The following is a 20,344-nucleotide window of genomic DNA, read 5'->3' as shown; positions in this document are numbered from 1 at the left end:
TGCGCCCCCCTGCTCCGAGCCGCCCGCGGAGGGCAGCCCCCGGCCTCGCCGCTCGCCTCCCCCGGAGGGTCCCCCGGAGCCGGGCGGCGGCTGCGGAGAGCCAAGCAGCTGGTGCTGGAGGTGGGCGAGGGCAGCCTGCGGGACGGCTGCGCCGCCGAGCCGCCGCCGGGCTCCGGCGGGGCCCAGCTGGAGTTCAACGTCACCGAGCTCTTCGCCTGGTGGCTCCGCGCCGGCTCCGGGCGGCTCCGGGTGCGGGTGATGCCCGAGCGCCGCGGGGCAGCGCCGGGCAGCGAGCGGGGGCTCTCGGCGGCCATCCGCGCCGCCCGCCCCCGCCTCCTCTTCCACGTCTCGGCGGCAGGTGAGCCCCGCGTTGCATGCACTGCATCGTGCCCCGCAGCGCCACGCGTGTCCGGCCCCGCCGTGCCGCTCACCCTGAGCCCCGCGGGAGAGGGAGGCGCAGTGTCCGTCCCCCCCACCCCACCCCACACCCGAGCAGCCGCGGTGTGCCCGTACGGCTCGTCCTCGCTGCGCTTTGCCGGTCTGAAACGTACGGAGGGGGCTGCGGGGCCGGGAGGGCTGCTTAGAAAGCGCCGAGGGGGTTTTATGCGGTACGAGCAGTCCGTTGTGCCAGGCAACCGCAATCGAGACCCGGAGGTGAAAGTGTCATTAGTCTAAGGACAGCAAGGTCAGGTTGTCTGAAACTTCCCTTTTTAAGATGATATTTTTTACTCAGAGTGCTGCAAGTGATTTCCAAGGTGATGCACAGGCAGACCTCAGCGAACAGAAATATTTCTACAGCTGAGATTGACCATCAAACGTGCAGTAATACTATTTGGCATTACTATCAATATTATTACTCTTCTATAAGCATAAAACGTAATGGGTGACAGGGAGACATGGAAGAAAAAGGTTTTCTGGTGAGTTTCATGTAGCTGTGTCCTAATGCTTGGCCAAAGGGGCATTCCGTATGACATGGCATCATGGTGAGCAATGAAACTGGGGGAGCTGGCTGAGGGGGCTGCTGTTGCCTGGGGACTGTTGTGCATCACTTGATTTGTTTATTCTTTATGTTACTTTTTTTATTATTATTATTATTTCCTTTTCCCATTCTTATTAAACCATAGTTACCTCAACCCATAAGTTCCTGCACTTTCCAGTTTTCTCCCCTATCCCACTGTGGGGGAGTGAGTGAATGGCTGGTGTTCAGCTGTCTGCCGGGTTAAACCATAACAAGCTGGAACTGAGTTAGTTTCTACCCCTTTTAAAACCATAGAGGATATTCAAACACTGTCTCAGCTACAGTATGACAAGAAGTTGTTTATCTGTGAAGGCTTGTGTATCACTGACACCTCTCTGAAAAGAAACCCTGGCATAGACTTTTGATTCCAGGATTTGCAGTCAGGATATGGGGCAGTTCCATTACATCAAGTGAAATCTCTAATTTGGGCCAATGATCAAAGAGGATTTCCATTCTGTGCATGCATTGCACCTTCAACGCAAGCTCAGATTCAGGCTGTCCCAATAAAAGATTGTAATACCTAGAGGTCTGCAGGACCAAATAATTTGTCACAGTGAGTTAAGTAGCTTTTATGAAGCTGTGTAGAAGTCAATGATGTGTCCCCGAGTAGCTGCCTACTTAATGGTCCACAGAGTAAACAGAAGTAAACTCACAAGAGGTGAGACAATTCAGTGCTGGGCTATGAATACAAAGTTGGAACAACCGATTTTTTGATACTCAGCTGAGAAGATCCATCAGCAATTTGAATAACTGCAAATTGAACCCATCTCATTCTTTATTCCCTGAAGCAAAAATCAAAGCAGGCTGTTAGAGCAGGCTCTATGTGAACCAGTCTTATACTTCAGACAAAAAGTGACATACCTGGGTTAGCTCTTTCTGTGCTCATTTTGGCAGGGTAAGGCAGAGGTGTCACCTGCCATAAGTTGTCTGGGTGAGGCCAATGCTCCCTACCTTCAGTAGATCTTGCCTTGCTATGGTACAGTAAACAATAATAATAATAAAAAAATACAGACACCAACACTCACCTGCTGTTTTTTCTCTTTGGGGAATTTATTGTGAGTAGCAGTCATTTCGCTTCAAAGATCTCCATCTTTGGTGGTGAAAATAGAGCCTTAGCTTTCAATGCCACCGCAACCCTAGTGCTTTTAGCAATAAGGGAGCTGGAGGGCATACATTCGTCTTTTTTGAGGAAAAAGGTGTGATTTTTATTTTTTATTTTTTTAGCTTGGGTGAAGGGTATCCTTATCAACTAACAGGTGCTGTGGTCTTGTAACAACACAGATGGAGCTTTAACCAAAGTTCATCAGTAACCCCCCAGGCTCTGGTGATTGTCTTCACTGTTGGGAAGAAATGCATGTTTTTGCTGAGAGATAACAGAGGTTACCTGTACCACTGTAAAACCATGTTGCAGACAAGGCTCTGCTGTTTCTACTGCAATACAGTCATGCAAAGGCAGTCATAGGAGATGCAGGAACAGGAGGAGCAGAAGGAATATGGACTGCATCTACCTACTTCACAGCAATTACTTCTCCTAGCAGCTGTTCATTATTTCCTGCAGAAGTCATAGTTTCCTGCAGAATTCTGCACCAAGACTAAAATACAAAAGTTGTGGCACTGTCAGATTGTCTGACACCTGGTTAGCAACAAAACCTTTGTGTATTTATACTACTGTATGACTGCACTAGATTTGTAGCATGGGGGTATTGAAGACTGAAAATCCATTCTTTCTGCTTTGTGAAGGTGCTGCTTACGTGAACACCATGTGTCACTGCCATAGTTAAATTTGTGCCATATAGATAGCCCCGCTGACAACAGAATATGCTGACACAGTGGTAACAGCATGAACAGCATCCACTAGCCCATAAGTGTGCAGATTCCAGTAATTATTAAAGCTATTGCAGCTAATTTGTATAGGACTTAACTAAAGCCTTTCCTAAGGCAACTGAGCCTTTCCTTCATTGCTTAAGCTAATTGGAAATGGATTTCAAACAACACAATCCTCCCATCAATAACATAAAGAGGCTTTACTTACGCTGACATACTTAGCGCTCTCTCTCTCTATTACAGAGGATTGCAGTATTTCTTAGGGGAAAAAAAAAAAAAGCAATTACCTTGTTTATTTTTTTTTTCACAAAATTATCCTCCATGTGAATGGAGATTGAAATATAATTTAGGATGAGAAAAAAACTCAAGAAGCTGAATTCCCCTTGAGTTTAGGGTTACAAAAGAGTCCTGTAAATAATACTTTATTCTCTTTAACTGTTACTGTCTCTGATACTTGCTCAGAGATATTTAACTGGAGTGAACCCATTCCTATTCTAATGGCATTTCTGCACAAAGCATAAAGCAATTTGTCTCAGTGTGTTACTGAACGATTAGTAAAAGACTCTTACTGGAGTGCTGTTGTTTAATAGACAAAGTTCACAGGAATTTCTACAATGCTCTCCTGCAAATACTCTCAATGCCAGATTTCTCTTGCACACTTATCCTCATGTAATGCAGCATCCTGCAAGAAAAAGCTTCCTTTTGCAGGAGCTTTGGTCCCCAGCCCATCTACCACTTCTGTGTCAGGTTGTCCTTTTCAAAATTAGGTAAGAGAGAGTTTTCCTCTCTTGGAAATGCTTATTGAACTAATATTGGTTTCTCTTTCTTCCCACAGTGCTTCTCTGGAGCAAAAATCAAATTAATGCACAGGAAGGGAGGTGTCCTGGTTTTGGCTAGGATAGAATTAGTTTTCCTCCTAGTAGCTGGTATGGTGCTGTGTTTTGGATTTAGGTTGAGAATAATGTTGATAACACCCTGATGGTTTAGTTGTTGCAGAGCAGTGCTTACACCAAGCCAAGGACTTTTCAGCCTCTTGTTCCATCCTGCCAGCCGGCAGGCTGGGGGTGCAGCAGGAGCTGGGAGAGGACAGACCCAGGACAGCTGCCCCAAACTGGCCAAAGGGGTATTCCATCCCATCTGGCATCGTGCTAAGCAATATATAGGGGTGGCTGGCCAGGGTGGGGGGTGCCGGCTGCTTGGGGATAGGCTGGAGATCGGTCAGCGGGTGGTGAGCAATTGCATTGTGCATCACTTGTTTGTACACCATTACTGGTAATAATATTTTCCTTCTTATTATTATTTTCCTTCTTATTATTATTTTCCTTTATTTTCTGTCCTAATAAATGGTCTTTATCTCAACCCACAAGCCTTCTCTTTTTTTTTCAGTTCTCCCCACCATCCCACAGAGTGGGGGGGCAGGAGGGTGAGCGAGCGGCTGTGTGGTGCTTAGCTGCCCACTGGGTTAAAGCACAACTGGGGGGTGAGCTCAGAGAGGGTCACAGTGCTGCAGATGTCCCAATAGCTGGGTGAGCCTCCCAGCTATTTGTGGTGGTTTTACCGTGCTGGGCAGCTAAACCCCACAACCGCTCTCTCACTCCCCCTCCTTTAGATGAGGAGGGGGAGAAGTAAAGCAAAGAACAACTCACGGGTTGAGATAAGGATAATTTAATTAAAGGGAAATAATTATAATAATTAAATAAAGACTACCATGAACTAAACAATTTAACTGAGGGGAAGTAAAAGGGAAAAGGGGAAAAAGGGAGGAAAACAAACAAACAAAATAAATGAAAGCTATATGGAAGTGCAGAGGAAAGAAATCACTCTCTACTTCCCACAAATGAGCGATGACTGACCACGTCCTTGAAGCAAGGCCTCAACGCACGCAGCCGGTGTTCGAGAGGAGGACCGACGTCTTCTCAACGAGAGCCCACCCCCCCCCCTCTTCTTCCTGTTTCCACCTTTTATTGCTGAGTGTGACACCACATGGTATGGAATATCCCTTTGATTGGTTTAGGTCAGCTGCCCAAGTGATGTTTCTCTCCTCACTTTTTGCCTCACTTTTTGGAGGGTTAGAGAAAGGCCCAATGCTGTGCCACTGCTGCTCAGCAGTAGACACAACACTGGTGTGATAACACTGCTGTTCCAGCTACAAGTACAGAGTACGGCACTGAATGGGCTGCTGCTGGGAAAGTTAACATTCCAGCCAGACCCAGTACATTATTACATTGCCAGTGACTTTCCTGTCATTGTCTCTGGTTTTGATTGGAAATTCTGTCCTACCTCCAAGGAAAACTTTCCAAAATCAGTTTAATCAAAATCAGTACGTTCCCATGGGAAACCAATCTGCTAGCAAGCCTTTTTGTCAGAGGAGTCCTGGCCAGTTTTTGTTTTGGTCTTACAGGATTTGCATTCTGATGTCAACCCACAGTAGGTCTTTGGTTGAGTAGGCTCTGGACAGGCTCTTGAGCTTTCTTCGATAAAAATCCTAAACATTCCTATACTGAAACTGTCAGCTAAAGGACTCAGCACTGACTGTCCCTTGTGTGACTCATCCCACAGGTAGTGGGATGTTGGATAGGCATCGGCTTGGGTTAGTCCGGGCAAAATGCTCTGCACTTGCAAGGTCTCCATAGCGATCTAGAGCCCTGGTAGCCTAGCCCTGCACAGGTGCTTGTGTTCTTTCATGTTAACATCACAGGTAACCAAATGACTTACTGCAGGAAACCTAGGCCACAAGTGTTACTAAATGTTTCTTCTTAGTTTACTTGGGAAGCTTAATAAGCTAAAATGGCCATAAAATAACTCTCCTTGAGAACTAATTGCTACTTACTTATGCAAATGTGGGAAGTGTATGTTAAAAGGGGCATACAGTGATGAAAATGAGTCATTCCTCCCTGTAAAGGTCAAAGTACTTTCATTCATGAAATAGATTTAACAATCCAATTACATTTTATTTTATTTTTTTAAATAGCAGTGTATAACTCTTCATCCTCCAGCTAGGGGAAATATTACTTCTGCACTGTGGTCTTCATCTAAAATCATATTAACTTGTCACACATACTCTCCCTGAAACTGTCTACATGCACTACATACCACTGCTATTATAATGCTGAGGCAATTAGGCTTTTCATCTTTAGGGTAGTGCTACCACACACCTGAACTTATTTGCAGGAGGAACCCTTTACCTAAGATTAGAAAGAACTTCAGACTAGATGAAAATGTGTTTCTGAAAGTGGACATTTTGAAAATGAAAACCGGAGCTCCAAGCTGAAATCAGACTGTAGGAAAGTCCCCAGATTTTTTTCCACATGTTTCAGAGCTTTTGAGCAAGTTTTTCTATTCCTCCCCCTTCCCATCCCTTCCCCCCCCCACCCCCCCTTATTTTTTCTGCCTCCAAAGAACAAAGTTTGGAATTGTGCAATACAGAGCAGAAAAATGTGTAAGACTTCAGTCTTCTGAAAGCTTTCTGCTCTCTGTTTTTCTCTCCTCCTTGCCTGTATTTGAGGTGAGGTCTGATCTTCCTCTTCTGATAAGTTGGAGGCAAAATTCAGTGATTCAATCTGAATCATTGCAATAGGGCTTCTGAAACACTTATATTTTAGTGCAAATCATTTTCTTTTCTGCCGGGGATTTGTGCTTTGCCTAGGCTCGTAGGCCAGCTTTACCGGTGCAGGTTCAAGGCAGGCTGGATTTGCACTTGAGTTTACTCCAGACATGAATTAATGCAAACTGAGGCTTTCTTTTTCTACCCTTAGGTAGTCACAAGGCACCAGAGTACTGCGTGACAGTTACCAAATCATAGTGAACCCTAAGCATGCTTAGGAGCATCTGTCCCAGTCTTTGCTGCCCTAAATTTCAGGTCTGTGGCACTTCCCTTCAGAACAGCAGTCTCTGGTGCTCTCCAGAAACATGGACTTGGTCCATCCAAGGTGAAGCAGAGCCATGTGGTTTTGCTGCTCTTTGATGGGAGTCAGGATTACAGCACTGTGTTTTTATGATTTCCATTTTTCTTTTCCTGCAAATATCATTTACGTTTAGGCACGGCTCATTGTTTTTAGAAAAGTTCTTATTCACAAGTTTATCCAGTAAAAGATCAGTAAATGAACACCAAAAGGGACACAAGTATCTGTTTATTATGTTAATTATTTTATGTGGATGAAAAGTTATAGTAGATTTTAAAAAGATATTTTCTCCAATCTTGCTGTGCTTTTATTTTCCCATTCTTAAAAACAGGGAATTAATACCTACAGCAAAGGAGTGCACTAGCAAACTTTAGTGCTTTATTATATAAATGCAGGAGCATACTCCAAAATCAGAGGTGGTTTTGCGCTGTCTGACGATTGTATTCAAACATAATCTCATCATTTCATTCACTGCACATCTCACACAAACACTATATGATAGGAAATATAATCTGTGTTTGTGATAATGTTTGTGAATTAGTCAAAAAAAAGTAGAGAAAGTGAGGGAAGATTAGCAGCATTTAGCATTTTTACATTTTACAATTTATTTAATTGAGCCCTGTCATAGTAAAGAAAATATCACCTTTTCACTATATTATTGCTAACTCATTTGGGGTGGTGCTGTTTTGGGAATCCAACTTCAAATTTTCTTCGCAAGCAGCAGCAAATACAGTGCTGTACCTGGACATCTCCTTTTTTTAAATATCTGATAAAAGTAACCACTTGGGTTACCCGGACACGGAAGCCCTGAGACTAGGGGACATCTAGTTTTTGTCACAAGTGACATACCTAATGGCAATCAACAATCTAAGTTGCTTGCTTTTCTTACCTCTTTCTTTCCTCCAACCATAGCATCTGTTTCCTGATGAGCTGCTCAATGTGGCTGCCGGGACCACAGTGCTAATTCAAGAAAGGTCCATTATGAAATGTGCTATATTTCTCTTGCTCTTCAAATTCAGAAAAATTTGGTTGGAGAAAAATGTCATGGAGGTATAAATGCAGATTTGATAAGCCTGACCTTTCTTTTTCTTCTGAACAATGAATGTCAGAAAGCTTAAAATGGCAAGCTGAAATGGCTGGAAGTTATTTATGTGTTTAAATATTTAGGCAAGAAACACATTTTGAGACTGAAGTCTAGTTTACATGAGCTTGTGATTTATGACTGAAGCAGCCAAGTAACTTCATGGTTGTCACTACCCTGCATGAGCATGGCTACTCAGCAATGCACTGTGACAGCACAGATAGGACTTATATATCTCTGCTTTCAGGAGCTATAAACTATGTCAGTCATAGTAAAGGAGAATCATCTGCACTTGTTGGTCCTATAGGATCTGTGATGTGGTTGAATTGTTCTGGCTGTAGCCAAGAGAAAGAGCTGGTGGCCTGCTCCAAATGGAGTCCAGGCTATTTTCTAACAACAGGCATTCTAAAGAAAATGGTGAACTATTGTACAAAGATTCAATCAAGCATGGAAAAATAGGTACTGAATGCAAAGTGATCACTGTGGTGTGAAAATAACGTATCGGTTAACATTTTGCATTTCTTTTTCCTCTTGCCCAAGAACTTCAGTGTTTTACAAAGAGTGGTCACAGCAATCAAATTCTGCTTTAACTTCCAACTCAGTTGTCTTGCAATATTGGGTCTTCCATCGGTGAATGTGGCACAGAATGAGTGGGAAGGAGAAGGGAATCACATGAGGAGGCAGAATCAGAAGAAGGGTTGTATATCGACACTTCTGCCATTGACATGCCTTGTGACGTGAAATACTTCTTGTGGCTGGTACCTCCTTTGCACAACAGGGGTAGTTTTGACTGCTTTTGGACTCCGATGGTGGAAGATGCTATTTTTTGGCAGATCACTATTATTTTTACTTTCTAAGAACCTCAATAAAGACATAAGATGCATTTTGAACTCTGGGATTTCTAAGGACAACGCTAAAACAGCCTACCATGTAAATTTATTTTGATGTCTGCAGTACTAATCATAGGACTGCTATTCCCTTGCTATCCTGGATAGCAAACTTACCAAACTTAAAAACTGCAACAGATTTGTTTGATTTTACAATAGACTGAATTTGTGGTTTTGTAAAAAAATTATGAGCAATGCCTTCACCTGTTAAAGCACCATCCTGTCTGAAGGCCAAGGGGTCAAATTTAGATTTGCTAGCATTTTGAGATTTTACTTTGTGTGGCTTTGGCCAGGGTTACTTGTAGCCCTACAAAACATGAGGAGGAATGGGTTGGGCTGTGGTTCCTCTTGTGGTGGCCAGCTGGGCTGGGGGATGTTTAATGCCTGCAGCTGAGCACCACCTCCTTGTGTGCTGAAGAGCTGCAGGTGCTGGTGCAGCTGGCCGCCAGGCTGCTGAGGGGGCTGCGCGTTGTCTGCTCTGAGAAGGGAGAACATCGTGGAGATGGTGGGAGAAGGTCTGTTGTTTATGATTTTCTATTTAAGGTATCAGAAATTAACAGGGAATGTGGGACTTGAGATTGTTTATAGCTTCAGTGGTCTGCCTATTTCTTCCTGGGTGACAGGAAAAATGGCAAAATCGAGGTACTGGGAAGGAACCTTTCATCTAGGCCTTTCTAGAAATGAGGGCTGTTTCCTCCATAAACTTGCCTCTAGCAGCTCTGCTGTTTGCTTTATAAATTTCAGAAGTCTGTAGGCGGCTATCCATTGCTCACATTGAGACAGGAGAATGACTTTTCCTGTCAGAACAAATGTATGTGCTGGAGTGGTTGGACTCAAATTTGCCCTGTAGCAGCGTGCTGTGAAGGAAGAGGTGTGGGGTCCTTCTGGAAGCTTCTCCCCTTCTTGCTGCCTTTCATATCTTATAACATTGTGTTTTGGAAGAAAGCTGTGACTCTGTCTCTGAGTTATGAGCTGGGTAAACGGAGACAAGATGGCTCTGTCTAAGATGGTGAGGTGAAGAACAGAGAATGCCTCACGAGTGTGGGGAAAAGCAGGGACACTGCAGCAGTGGGGGTGGGAACATGGTTAGGCATAGCCATGTCTGGGTTCTTGCAGCATGTATTTCTTGAAGTCTGTTAGGAAGAGGTACTGTCAGTCTGTGTATGTACTCAGTGATATGCACAAATAGACATTTAGGAACTTTTTTTTCCATGTCATGGATTTTCCAGCACTCTTACGTCATGGAGATTTCTAGCTCAGTTTTGAGAGCTTGTGTGGCTTCATGAATGTACTTGCTGTAGTGCCTGTAGCACAGAGCTGAACACCTCTGATTTCACCTGTCAGAAATTTCTGGTAAGCTTCAAAGCTCTGCAACTTGCAGCAGACTTTTAATTTCGATATGTATGTTGGCATTTGCCTGCTGTTTCTACTGCCCCATTAGGTAACAGGCTATCAGCTGCATCAGAGCGTCTGGGCTTTTTACAGCTTCTTCCATCTTAGATTCTCAAAGTACTTTGAGCCTTGTCATCCTGGTGACAATACGAAGCATTATATCTGTTTTACAGAGAGATCACAGGAGACAGAAATGGAAAAAGCAGCGTTTGTTTATGTTAGACTGTAAGTGCTGAGAACAATTTTCCCATATAGAATACACTACATAGTGATGTCTTCCTCTGCTTCAGCCAAAAGGCCAAGAAAGATCAATAAATTAGAGTTGAGAGGCTTGATAACTTACTGGAAATACTGCAGCAATTATTGGCAAAGCTGCTTTGGAGCCCTGTCTGCTCCAAACTGTGTTCGCAATGTTTTTCTTTCAAGGAAATCGTTTTTGGTGGTGCCTTTTTTTTTTTTTTTTTTTTTTTTTTTTTTTTTTTTTTTTTTTTGTCATGTTCCATACTTACTACATTTCAGTTTACGTTTTATTTTTGCAAACACCTGTGATCTGCTGAGCCTCTACCTGTTTTCAGAAATTGCCGTGTGGCCTTCCCGTTTGTAGGACAGCGTGTTACCATTAGAGGACATGATGCAGTGGTTCTTTGTGGAGGACATTTCATTATTGGTGCTAATTAAACTTGAAACTAATGAGAAGGGATTACTTTTCAAAGCTGGAGAGGAGGCCAGAGTGGTTGTTAGAGGTTAATTATTCTGTTAAAAGACTAGGTTTAAGTAAAAATTCAGTTTATCAACTTTTTTTTTTTTTTTCACTGTGCCAATGGCATGTTTGAAGAGGATTCAGAACGTAATTGTTGCACTGACCTCATCTAGTTCTCAATCAGTAAACTCCTTCCATCTGCAAAAGGTTAACAAAATCTTTAAGAGAAGGAAATTTGTGGCCTTATCTATGTGTAGGCAATTCAGATGAGGTCTCACTGCAAGTATTTCCTATTACCTTTCTTCATGAGTTCCTTGGAGTGCTTTTTATATTTGAAAAATGTAGTATTCCCTAAAGCTTCAAAGTTTAATGGTTGTGTTGCAAAACAGGTGCCTTATGGAGATGGAAAGTGTAATCAGGGCTTGCTTGAGATTAGTATTGTGAGTAGCCAAGGAAGGGAGGAGGTGGGACTCGCTTTACACAGGAGCGAAGGGCTCTTGCTGGCAAGCACTATGGCTTTTTGGTGGGGTGAGGGTGCACACCAGTTTGTTTCAGTCTTTGACAGCTCTCCTGCTGTAATCTTCTTTCTCCTCACAGCACTTTGGAGAGATGAAAAATGGCCTCAGGCTGTTGCAATATTTTACTACAGGAAGGGAAAGGGGGCGCTGGGTTGTTGATACTGTGATTGCAGAAAGCTGAATAAACTGTTTGTGGGCAGGGAGGAGATCAGTGTTCATTAGCTGCAAGCGTTAGGGCAGCCTTTGTGCTCCATTAACCAGCCGCCTGGTGCCTTCTCTCAGAGGACCTGCTGTGCAGATGGGGAGTTATATTAACAGGGGGACTGTAAAGGCAAATGGCTATTTTTGAAGGTGATCAAGATGCTGTGTGCACTGCAATGGCCCAAATAGGTGGTGGGAGATTGTGGTTTACAGAAGCCCTTCAGTGTTAGGATGGTTTGCCTACTAATTGCTGATTACAACCAGAGGTACAGCAGGGTGTCTTAAAAGGGTAGCATTTGCTAGTCCTGAGCTCAAGAAGAGTAGCATCTTCCATCTCTGTGGTGGTATCAAGTCCACAGATATTCCTCTGAGTATCCATTTGTGCCCCTGGATTGTGTCAAGGCCAACTCACTGGATTTTGGATAACATTCGAAGTGCTCAGTCTCCTTTGTTGTTATAGTTTTAAATCACATGAAAGTAGATGAAAAGCCCAGTGTTTCCTTCTCTGCTTTGCCAGCCTTACTGCCCTTTATCTCCTGAAACAAGGCAGCATTAAATTTTAAGATCTGATTCAATAACACTTTATGGATAATTATAACTGATACTTCAGCAGCCAGTCTGTATGGGGACTTAATGCATTGGGGTGTAATACTTTTCTTTTTTTTAATGTTAATTGTAAAGCAGTATCAACTAGAAGAGGAAAAAGAAATATCAATGAAGAAGCTGCCTCTGCTTCTCTGCAGGGTGTTCATATGCTTGCCCCTTAATGTTGCTAGCACAGTGGGATTTTGCTGGTGAAAAGATTTTGTTTACAGAATCTATTTATGCAACTGCAGAGTTCTGATGAGTGAATGAATGAGCTGCAGTAATCCTGTGCTGGGAAAGGGAGTACATTAGTGGATAGTCCCTGGAGAGCAATTGATCCTTTTAATAATAAGTATTTGAATTCAAATTTTTGGAGATGCTATTTAGAGAAGAGCTGCACAGCTTCCTCTGAGGCTTATCGCACTAATGGGAGTTCTTAAATCGGTGAAGCTTCTTTAGTTACCCCACTTTCAAGAGTTATTATTTTCAGAAGTTTCCTTGATCTCATCAGGACATAGCTGTATGTATATATGTTGTGACTGTTTATGGAGATAGTCCCAGAACCAAACTGAAGCTCAGGTTGAGCAGGAAAAAGCTCTGATACTTTCCAAGTCCTAAAATGACATGTCCAGTTACGTTATGTAAATCACAATATGCAAGAGAGGAAACTTTTGGTGGTTTCCATACAGGGTCAATGCAGGAAGTTCTCCTGTTGGCACTGAAGAATTTACCCAAAGGACCCAGTGCTGGGTTCTTGCTCAGCTGAACCTTGTGATATCAGTTAATGCATTGTTAACTCTGTGTGCTACACTTTATAGTTGCCTCTCTTTTTTTCTTTTGCCTTGCTCCTCCTAACATTGTGTAAGGAAATCTACCTCCCTGTTAAGTTCAAATAAGATGCTGTCTGCTTTTGTCCATTTTTTTTACCTTTTTGATGCTGGGGGGGGGAGGAAGAAGGGAATTCTGAAGTGCTTTGGGAGCTACATGGAGGCCTTTCTTTGACATGGCTAAATATGTGAGTAATGGGGTGCTTAGAAACAATTTTAACGTGTGATGGATGCTCAACAATAAGGAATCACAAATTGTGAGCAGCAGAGCTTAGAGAGAACTGCTCAACAAGATTAATGGGAAAGGAAACCTTTAGTATAATGAAAGACACGGTTCAGGTTTGAAAACAGAAAATGACACACTAGATCGAGTCCTAAGGAGTTGGACAGTTGGGTTTCCTCTGCAAGTGGTAAAATGCTTTTATAGAGTCCCTTTCTAAGTAACAGAAGAGCTGTGAGACAAATAGTAATTCCCACTTCACCTGCAGCTGCCTACAGTTGTACATTGATGGCTCAGATTATTTACAGGCTACGTGTCAGTGATGTTGAAGGAAACCTAGATGGTTCTTTGTTATAAGAAATACAGGTAAATAAGGAAAAACAGGGTGAGACAAAAAATAGAATGTAGCTGGGGCTGAGCACTCTAGGGTTTATTTTTTATTTTTATTTTTTTTACAACCAAAATACAAGTCTTTTAAGTATCTCATTGAGCCCTTGGTGTAAGACTGGAGTCAAGGAGATCCTCCTTGGATCTTATCTAGCCAGATTTTCCTGTAGGGGCAGAAGCTTGTGATCTTAGACAAACCATGCAATTTAAAGGTACTTAAAAACCAGATCCCTTTAAATTTCTTAATATAAGTTTATAGATATATTCTATTTCTAGTAGAAATATCATGTTTAAAAGAAAAAAAAGATCAATATTTTGATTCATGATGATAAAAACAAACCAGGTGAATGTGTAGCTCATTTTTTTTCTTTCCAACTCACTGTAAGTTGCAAGCAGTTAGTAACTCCAAATATCATGCCGAAGGTTTGCCTGTGGAGCAGTTAGCAGCACGTTAATGGAGCTGGTTGCAGAACCATTGCTACGCCTGCAACTTTCCTTCCTTATCTCTGACAAGAATAATAGTCTGTGGAAACAAAGCCAGCAAACATGTAAAATACATCTAAATATAGAGGACAGCAAGTAATAACTGAACCAGTACTCAGATGCAGAATGCCTTATCTCTATGTACGGTGTCTTGAAAGATGGCAATGCTGGTAAGTAAGCATTAAGAGGACTATGAAGCTAAGAATAAATAGAGCAGTGTTCTAAACAGTTCTTAGATACAGCCAGACTGGGCAGGAACCACTTTTCTTGCTCTTTGCTACCAGACCATCTGCTGTGAGAGTAGTCACAGCACACTGAGGTGTTTTTTGTGGCAGAAGGTTAGAAACTGCACTTCTTTTCAGACTGGCATTTTTCATTAGCCCTCAGTCTAGGATGGTAAGCAAAAGAATATATTGCTGCTCAGTTTAGTGACCAGAACCATTTTGTCTGTACTGTCATTACATGTGAGTGTGTGAGATGCTGAGAGCCCTTCTTGAAGTCTTGTGTTTTATGGAAAGGACTCTTGTGCATAAACTGTTGCTTTGCAGCATGGATATTAGCAATTAAACGTATCTTGCTGTGACCGACTGTTAGACCTGTGGCATCCTCTGTCCAAGTTTTGAGTTGAATGAAGACAACAGAAGTATTGTCCCAGTAAGTGGAATGAAGGAGTAAGAACATCCTAGTGCAAGCAAAGGGAGAAACCATCAGCTCTTCAGAGTGCACTGACAGGAGGAAAGGACTTCTCTGGTTTATTGTAGTATTCCTAAATAGAAAGTTCTGATAGTCACCTCTTAAAGACTTTACATACGCTGTCCATTAAGCATTATATATCTGAAGACCTAGTCTCAAGTATTTTTTGACCTTAATTTGAAATTGTTCAGTTTGCACCAGGGTATTGTACAGCACAAACAGACCATTTGGATCTCCTAACTGAGAGTAAGCACCCTTCCCTTTTCCCAATGTGACTGTGCTACTGTTGTCATGCCTTCATGATATGTTGATGGGATATTCCAAACCTCAAACTTAAAAGGCCAACAAATTTGCCCTTTATGCCTCATGAAAACGTTCTAAGTAACTGCTGATGTTATTTCCTTTTGTTACCTAACAGTGTGGAAATAAGTTATTTTTAAAAATAAGGTAAAAGGATTGGAAGGGGGGGGAGATGCTTTCAGAAGAGGAAAAAGTCAGCTAACTTGAGCTGTGTGTCTGAAAGGGGAACACTTTCTATTTGAGAAGAGACAGAATGCCTTGCTTCTGCCTCTGAAGTCTGTTCTGAGTATCTGTGATAGTCAAACCCATCTGCAAAGATTAAGAGAAAGATCTCATATCTTACAATGTCTTTTATCATCACTGTAATCCCTTTTCCAAGAAACATTTGGGGATTGCATTAGGGGGTCCAAATTAAAATGTCTGAGGAACAGAAAAGATGATAGAGGGTCAGAATAGATTATATTAAAGTCAAATCATCAGAGTTAATAGAAGGAAGAGCAGACAAAGTACCCAAAAAAATAACGAAAACTCATGCTGAAACTTATTTAAAAGGCACTTCCATTTTAGTTGTAATTTTTTGTGTTAGTTCAGGCTTAGAACAATTCAGAAATATTTTTTCCAGGTCTCTAAATTGGTCCAACCCTTGCTTCTTTGAAATGCCTGCTTTATTCATAGTTCTTATTGCATAGCAAGATCTGTGTCTTATGGGTGCACTGTGAACCACTGTAGACAATATGAACTTGCTTTCTGCCTCAGGATTTTGATGCTGGTGCTCTAAGAAGAAATACTTTATATGGTGTTTTTTTGAGCTGCTCTGGGCATGTTCCTACGCTAGTAACAAAAGCCTGGCTTTCAAGTTAGCTTTGAGAACATGGTTTTCTGTCTGAAGCCTGGCCACTTCTAAAGGTCACCGCTTCACTAAATGCTGTTTCCGGATCCTTAGAGACACTTTAATTATTCTACAATGATCACTGTGTGTCTTGGGGACAGAATCCTGCAAGGTCTGGAAGCCCTTCTCTTTTACCCTGGCAAAACACAGGTATCTCTTCCCTCTCTGTAGCATCTATTATTGTTATGAAGAGTGATGAGATCATACACAGGAAATTTCATTGTTCTTTTCAGTGCATGCCTAAAGACAGGGAGGGAACGTGACTTTTGGAGCTGAAGATCCATGAAGGCTCAGTTTTGCAAAATCACTTCTCCAAAAATCCTACTCTGGGTACAAAGTGCCAAGTTCAGCTCAAGTAATCTGAGTCTCACCTGCTTTAAATGTAGAGCCCAGTTGGATTTTATTTTCCGGGCAAAACCATTTGTCTCTCTTTAGTAGAAGTCTTTCTGTTAACACATTTTTCCTCTCTGAGAAAGCTATCTGTGATGTTACAGTTCTGTACCACCACAGGAATCCCTCCCCAAAATAGCCTCTTCTTCTAATGAGGCTGCTTGCCGTGGAAGTAATGCATCACTGTGACTGACAGTATCATGGCTTGGTCCTATCTGGATGAGGTTTCCTCCACAGGTCCCTTCACAAGTCCTTTCTTAATATTGCTCTTCTGAACATACAACTCTTCTCTCAAAGGCACTCTGTAAAAGCAGTGTGGTGCCATTTCTCTGAGTAGCGTTAAAACTGTGTCAAACTGATGGGAGGCTCACAGCAAGGTGATAAACTAGTGGCTTGTCAAGATTTTTGCTGGCTAAATGGAAAATGAGTCGGGCAGCTTTACACCTGAAAGTGGAGAGAGATGAGGGCAGTTTTGGTGTTTCAAAATCAGCCATTAACATCCATAAAGTGAAAAATTATTTGTTTTTTTTTTTTTTGAACTCGTATTCTGATTGTGAGGGACTCTTTTTCACCAGTTTTTATGTTTACTTGCATATTAATAAAATAATACATTGACTAATCTATTAAAAAGCTAAGACTTCATTTGTTAATCATTTTCCTTGAACAGCAGTTTTTGATAGAGTGGATAGTTTGATCTATTTGAGGTCAAAACAGGTGAGACTGACGCCTTCTGGCTCAGATACAAAGCTGGAGTTACAAGGTGCCAAGCTCAGCTCTAGTAATGTGAGTCTCACGTGCTTTAAATGTACACTTGCTGTATTTCAGAGTGGTGGAAAGATACGGTTCTGTAAGCAGTTCTATAGTCTTTCATAATGCTAATTTTTCAGTGAAATGATGACTTCAGAGAATCTTGCAATCTTGCTGAGGTGGCAGGGAATTAGAGGTGAACTTGGCTCTCTAAAGTTGTTAAGCTGAAGAGGTGCTGTAACGTGTGTCATTGGGCATCATCTCTGACACTGCAGGGAAGATAAAACTGACCTACTGTGTTCATTAATCTTTAGATCTTTATCTCCAAACATTTCACTTTTGTTCTTTTCCTCCCTTTTTCTGGGGTCCAGTATAACACTCCAGTTAGAGCTGGTAACCGGAGTGGTGGCACACATTTAAAGCCAACAGTTTGCTTTGTGCTCCTGCTGGGTTGGTGCTTGGCAGGAGGTGATGGGGTCTGCAGGGCTGCAGTGCACCTGTGCCTTGGTGGCTGAGCGTCCCCGCTTCTCTTCAGTCTGAAACAAAACATCTGCTGAGAGGTGCATGGAGATCATGGATTTTCTGCCTACCAGGATGAGGTTGTAAAGTGCAAATATCTAGACTGGTAAAGTTTGTTTCAGAAGCTGCAGATCTGTTTCCTGCCACACTTGCAACTTCAATGAGTTTGTTTGTAGTTCCAAACAGGATTTGACCAGGCTTTTTTGGGGCAGCTTGAAATGTGGTTTGTTTCCCCATGTGGCCTATAGATGTTCTTAAACTTGCCCTGTTTTTCTCTGAATGTCATCAATCTGAACGTTTCTGCTGCCTGGAATAATGTTGTCTTTGGATTTATGGTACTCTGCTTACCTGATTGCTCACCACGTATGTCTCCAGAATAAAGCACTGTGCAGAGCAGGGGACTCATTGGGAGGGTGACACACTTGTGACAAGATGAATCCCAAGTCATGCCCAAGTTCTCTAACTGCTTTGGGGCATGACTTGGGTATTTATTTGTTACATGGGACTAGTATTTGGTTCAGTCATGGAGACAGTGGTTCACACCATCGACATGAGCCTGCTGCTGTTGAATAGTTGTATGGCAATGCAACACAGCTGAGAACTGAGTTATAAAATGCAGGTTACTGGGTAGGTGTGACAGTCAGTGAGGGAGCACGAGGTGACACGGAGACAACTCAAATTAGTAAGCATCTGTTTGTGCTCTAATTGCATCTCTCCAGATATTTCTGTGATGTGCGCTGGAAGCCAAGCGGTCTGTAGACATAACTGTATTTTAGTGTTCAGCTTTCTGAACACTGCTGTGGTTTGTAGAGGAGAGAGGATTTAAGGACCTAAGCCACTTTATCTGTGCTGTCAGATAAACTCTAGTCACTCTGCAGTTACATTTCCTGTGTATGTATGTATTTCTTTTCACATTATGATCAGCAAAAGCTGTTTCTGGGAAGCCTGATTAAAAATGTGGTTTTTCCTAGAAAAGAAAAAGTGTTCAGTGCCAAAAATGGTCACAGAATTTTCATGAAAAGAATGAAATGAATTCTGAAGTTTGCATTGCATGGAAGTAGGTAAAACTGACCCCAGGGCTTTCTACCGTTTGTAAAGTGGTTTATTTATTTATTTTGAACAGACATCTGCTAAAAGCATAAGCAACAAAGCATGTAGGAAACAAGCAGTGTCTTGTATTGGGATTAGCTTCAAGAAAGTGAGGAAGATTTTGTGACTTTGTCACAGAGGACTTTGTCAAATTTATACTTTTCTGTACATAAAAAAAATAACAACAAACACACAAATTGGCAGTAAGAAATCACAACTGCTATTTCTCGTCCTTTATGTTCTGTTGGTGTTTTTGAGAATGCACAGATGGGTTCCAGCTCTGCTGTAGACCTGTGCCTCCTAGGATCAGACCAGGGCATCAGCAGCACAGGCTGAGGAAGTACAAACTCTGCTGTCCTGCTCTGCTCTTTTGAGCTTGATTATGTTCTTTTGCAGTGGTATAATTAACCATATGAGAGTGGAGATACGGAGAGTGGATTCCAGTGGTATCAGATGTTACCTTTTGTACTGCACGTGGCCAAAATCTTAGCAAATAGTGACTTTTTTTTTTATAGGTCTGGTCTGGAAACTTATAGAGAAAAATGAATGTTGGAAGATACTCACCATTTTCTTTTGACGTTCTGAGAAGTGTGGGAGACCTTAGTATTAAACACTACTTTTTCTTGGTTTCTACAGTCTAGCCCTCATCTGTAACCAATCCTCCTGTTTTTCTCCTCAAATTCTTTCAGATACATCTACTTTTCACAGGAATAGAAAATCTTGGTTGTTAGTAGCAAAAAATAAGGCACGTTTTATCAACAACTTTATTAAAGTGTGTTGTATTCTAAGTGTCTCTAACACTTCAGCTCAATGCATACGATGAAAGCAATGGAGACTGCCTCTCCAGAGTCTTTCATCAATCATTTTAGATATTTTATGTGAAATCCAACTGGCTCTTCTATAATAATTAGGGGCAAGTAGCTTTGAATTGTCGTTTTGATAAATCTTGGAGTGTTGGCAGTGTTATGGGCAAAGGAACCAGGCATTCAAGCATTTCATCTGTCAATGTCATTATGGAATAACTTAAAAGATCATGTGGAGTGTCCTAGCTATTTGATAAATCTTATCTACACAAATGACTGGGTTTTGTATGGTTTCATAATCTACTGAACTCTATCCCTTATCCTTTGCTTTAAGAATAGCTGTTAGAACCAGGTGCTTGATAAGTCTGTGTATTGTTTTTCTGCAGCCTTTTGTTTTTATGTCAATGAATGACTTTCTACGGTGAATGTCATAGCAATGATTGACCTATATGGTATATGCACTATATTAATTTATAGTGATCAAAATTAATTTATCCCAGATGGATACATCATCACTCTTTTCCCTGTTTCTCTGTAGGATATAATACCAAAGGCAGGGAGAATACTTTTTTTCACAGCAGGATCCCAAGCAAAAATTCAAAACTAGGTAAATTCATGTTTGTTATATGTGTTACAAAGCAAAGTGCTGTTTTTAAGGTCCTATATAACTGTGTGGTTGGAGCCTATAGTGATGTAGTAGTGTGATCTTAGGACCTATTGTTTTGTTTTGTCACTTTCAGCATTGACTGTGCGTTGGTTTGAGCACGAATTAGAAGTTAAATACATAGCTTCATGTGCCCTAGTTTAAATGAAATGCAAACAATGATATTTGAAGTTAAAATAAACTCCGGTGTTAAGAAAGGACAGTGACCATTATCTGCTTGCTCTA

General features: G+C 41.8%; 1 protein-coding gene across 1 annotated transcript in view; it reads left to right on the top strand.

Annotated features, from left to right (window-relative positions):
* Positions 1–258: 258 nt before the first annotated feature.
* ALK (ALK receptor tyrosine kinase) overlaps positions 259–20,344 on the top strand; it is a gene marked incomplete at both ends in the record, with an annotated part of 285,134 nt that continues 265,048 nt past the window's right edge. The window contains one exon of the mRNA XM_082756089.1: positions 259–386. Coding sequence (XP_082612215.1) covers positions 259–386 — 128 coding nt within the window. The remainder of the gene's footprint in view (positions 387–20,344) is intronic.

Source organism: Aythya marila (genome assembly GCF_965140915.1).
Source record: "Aythya marila genome assembly, chromosome: 3".
NCBI lineage: Eukaryota > Metazoa > Chordata > Aves > Anseriformes > Anatidae > Aythya > Aythya marila.
Note: the sequence above shows the minus strand (reverse complement) of the source record. Positions and strands in the feature narration are given on the sequence as shown.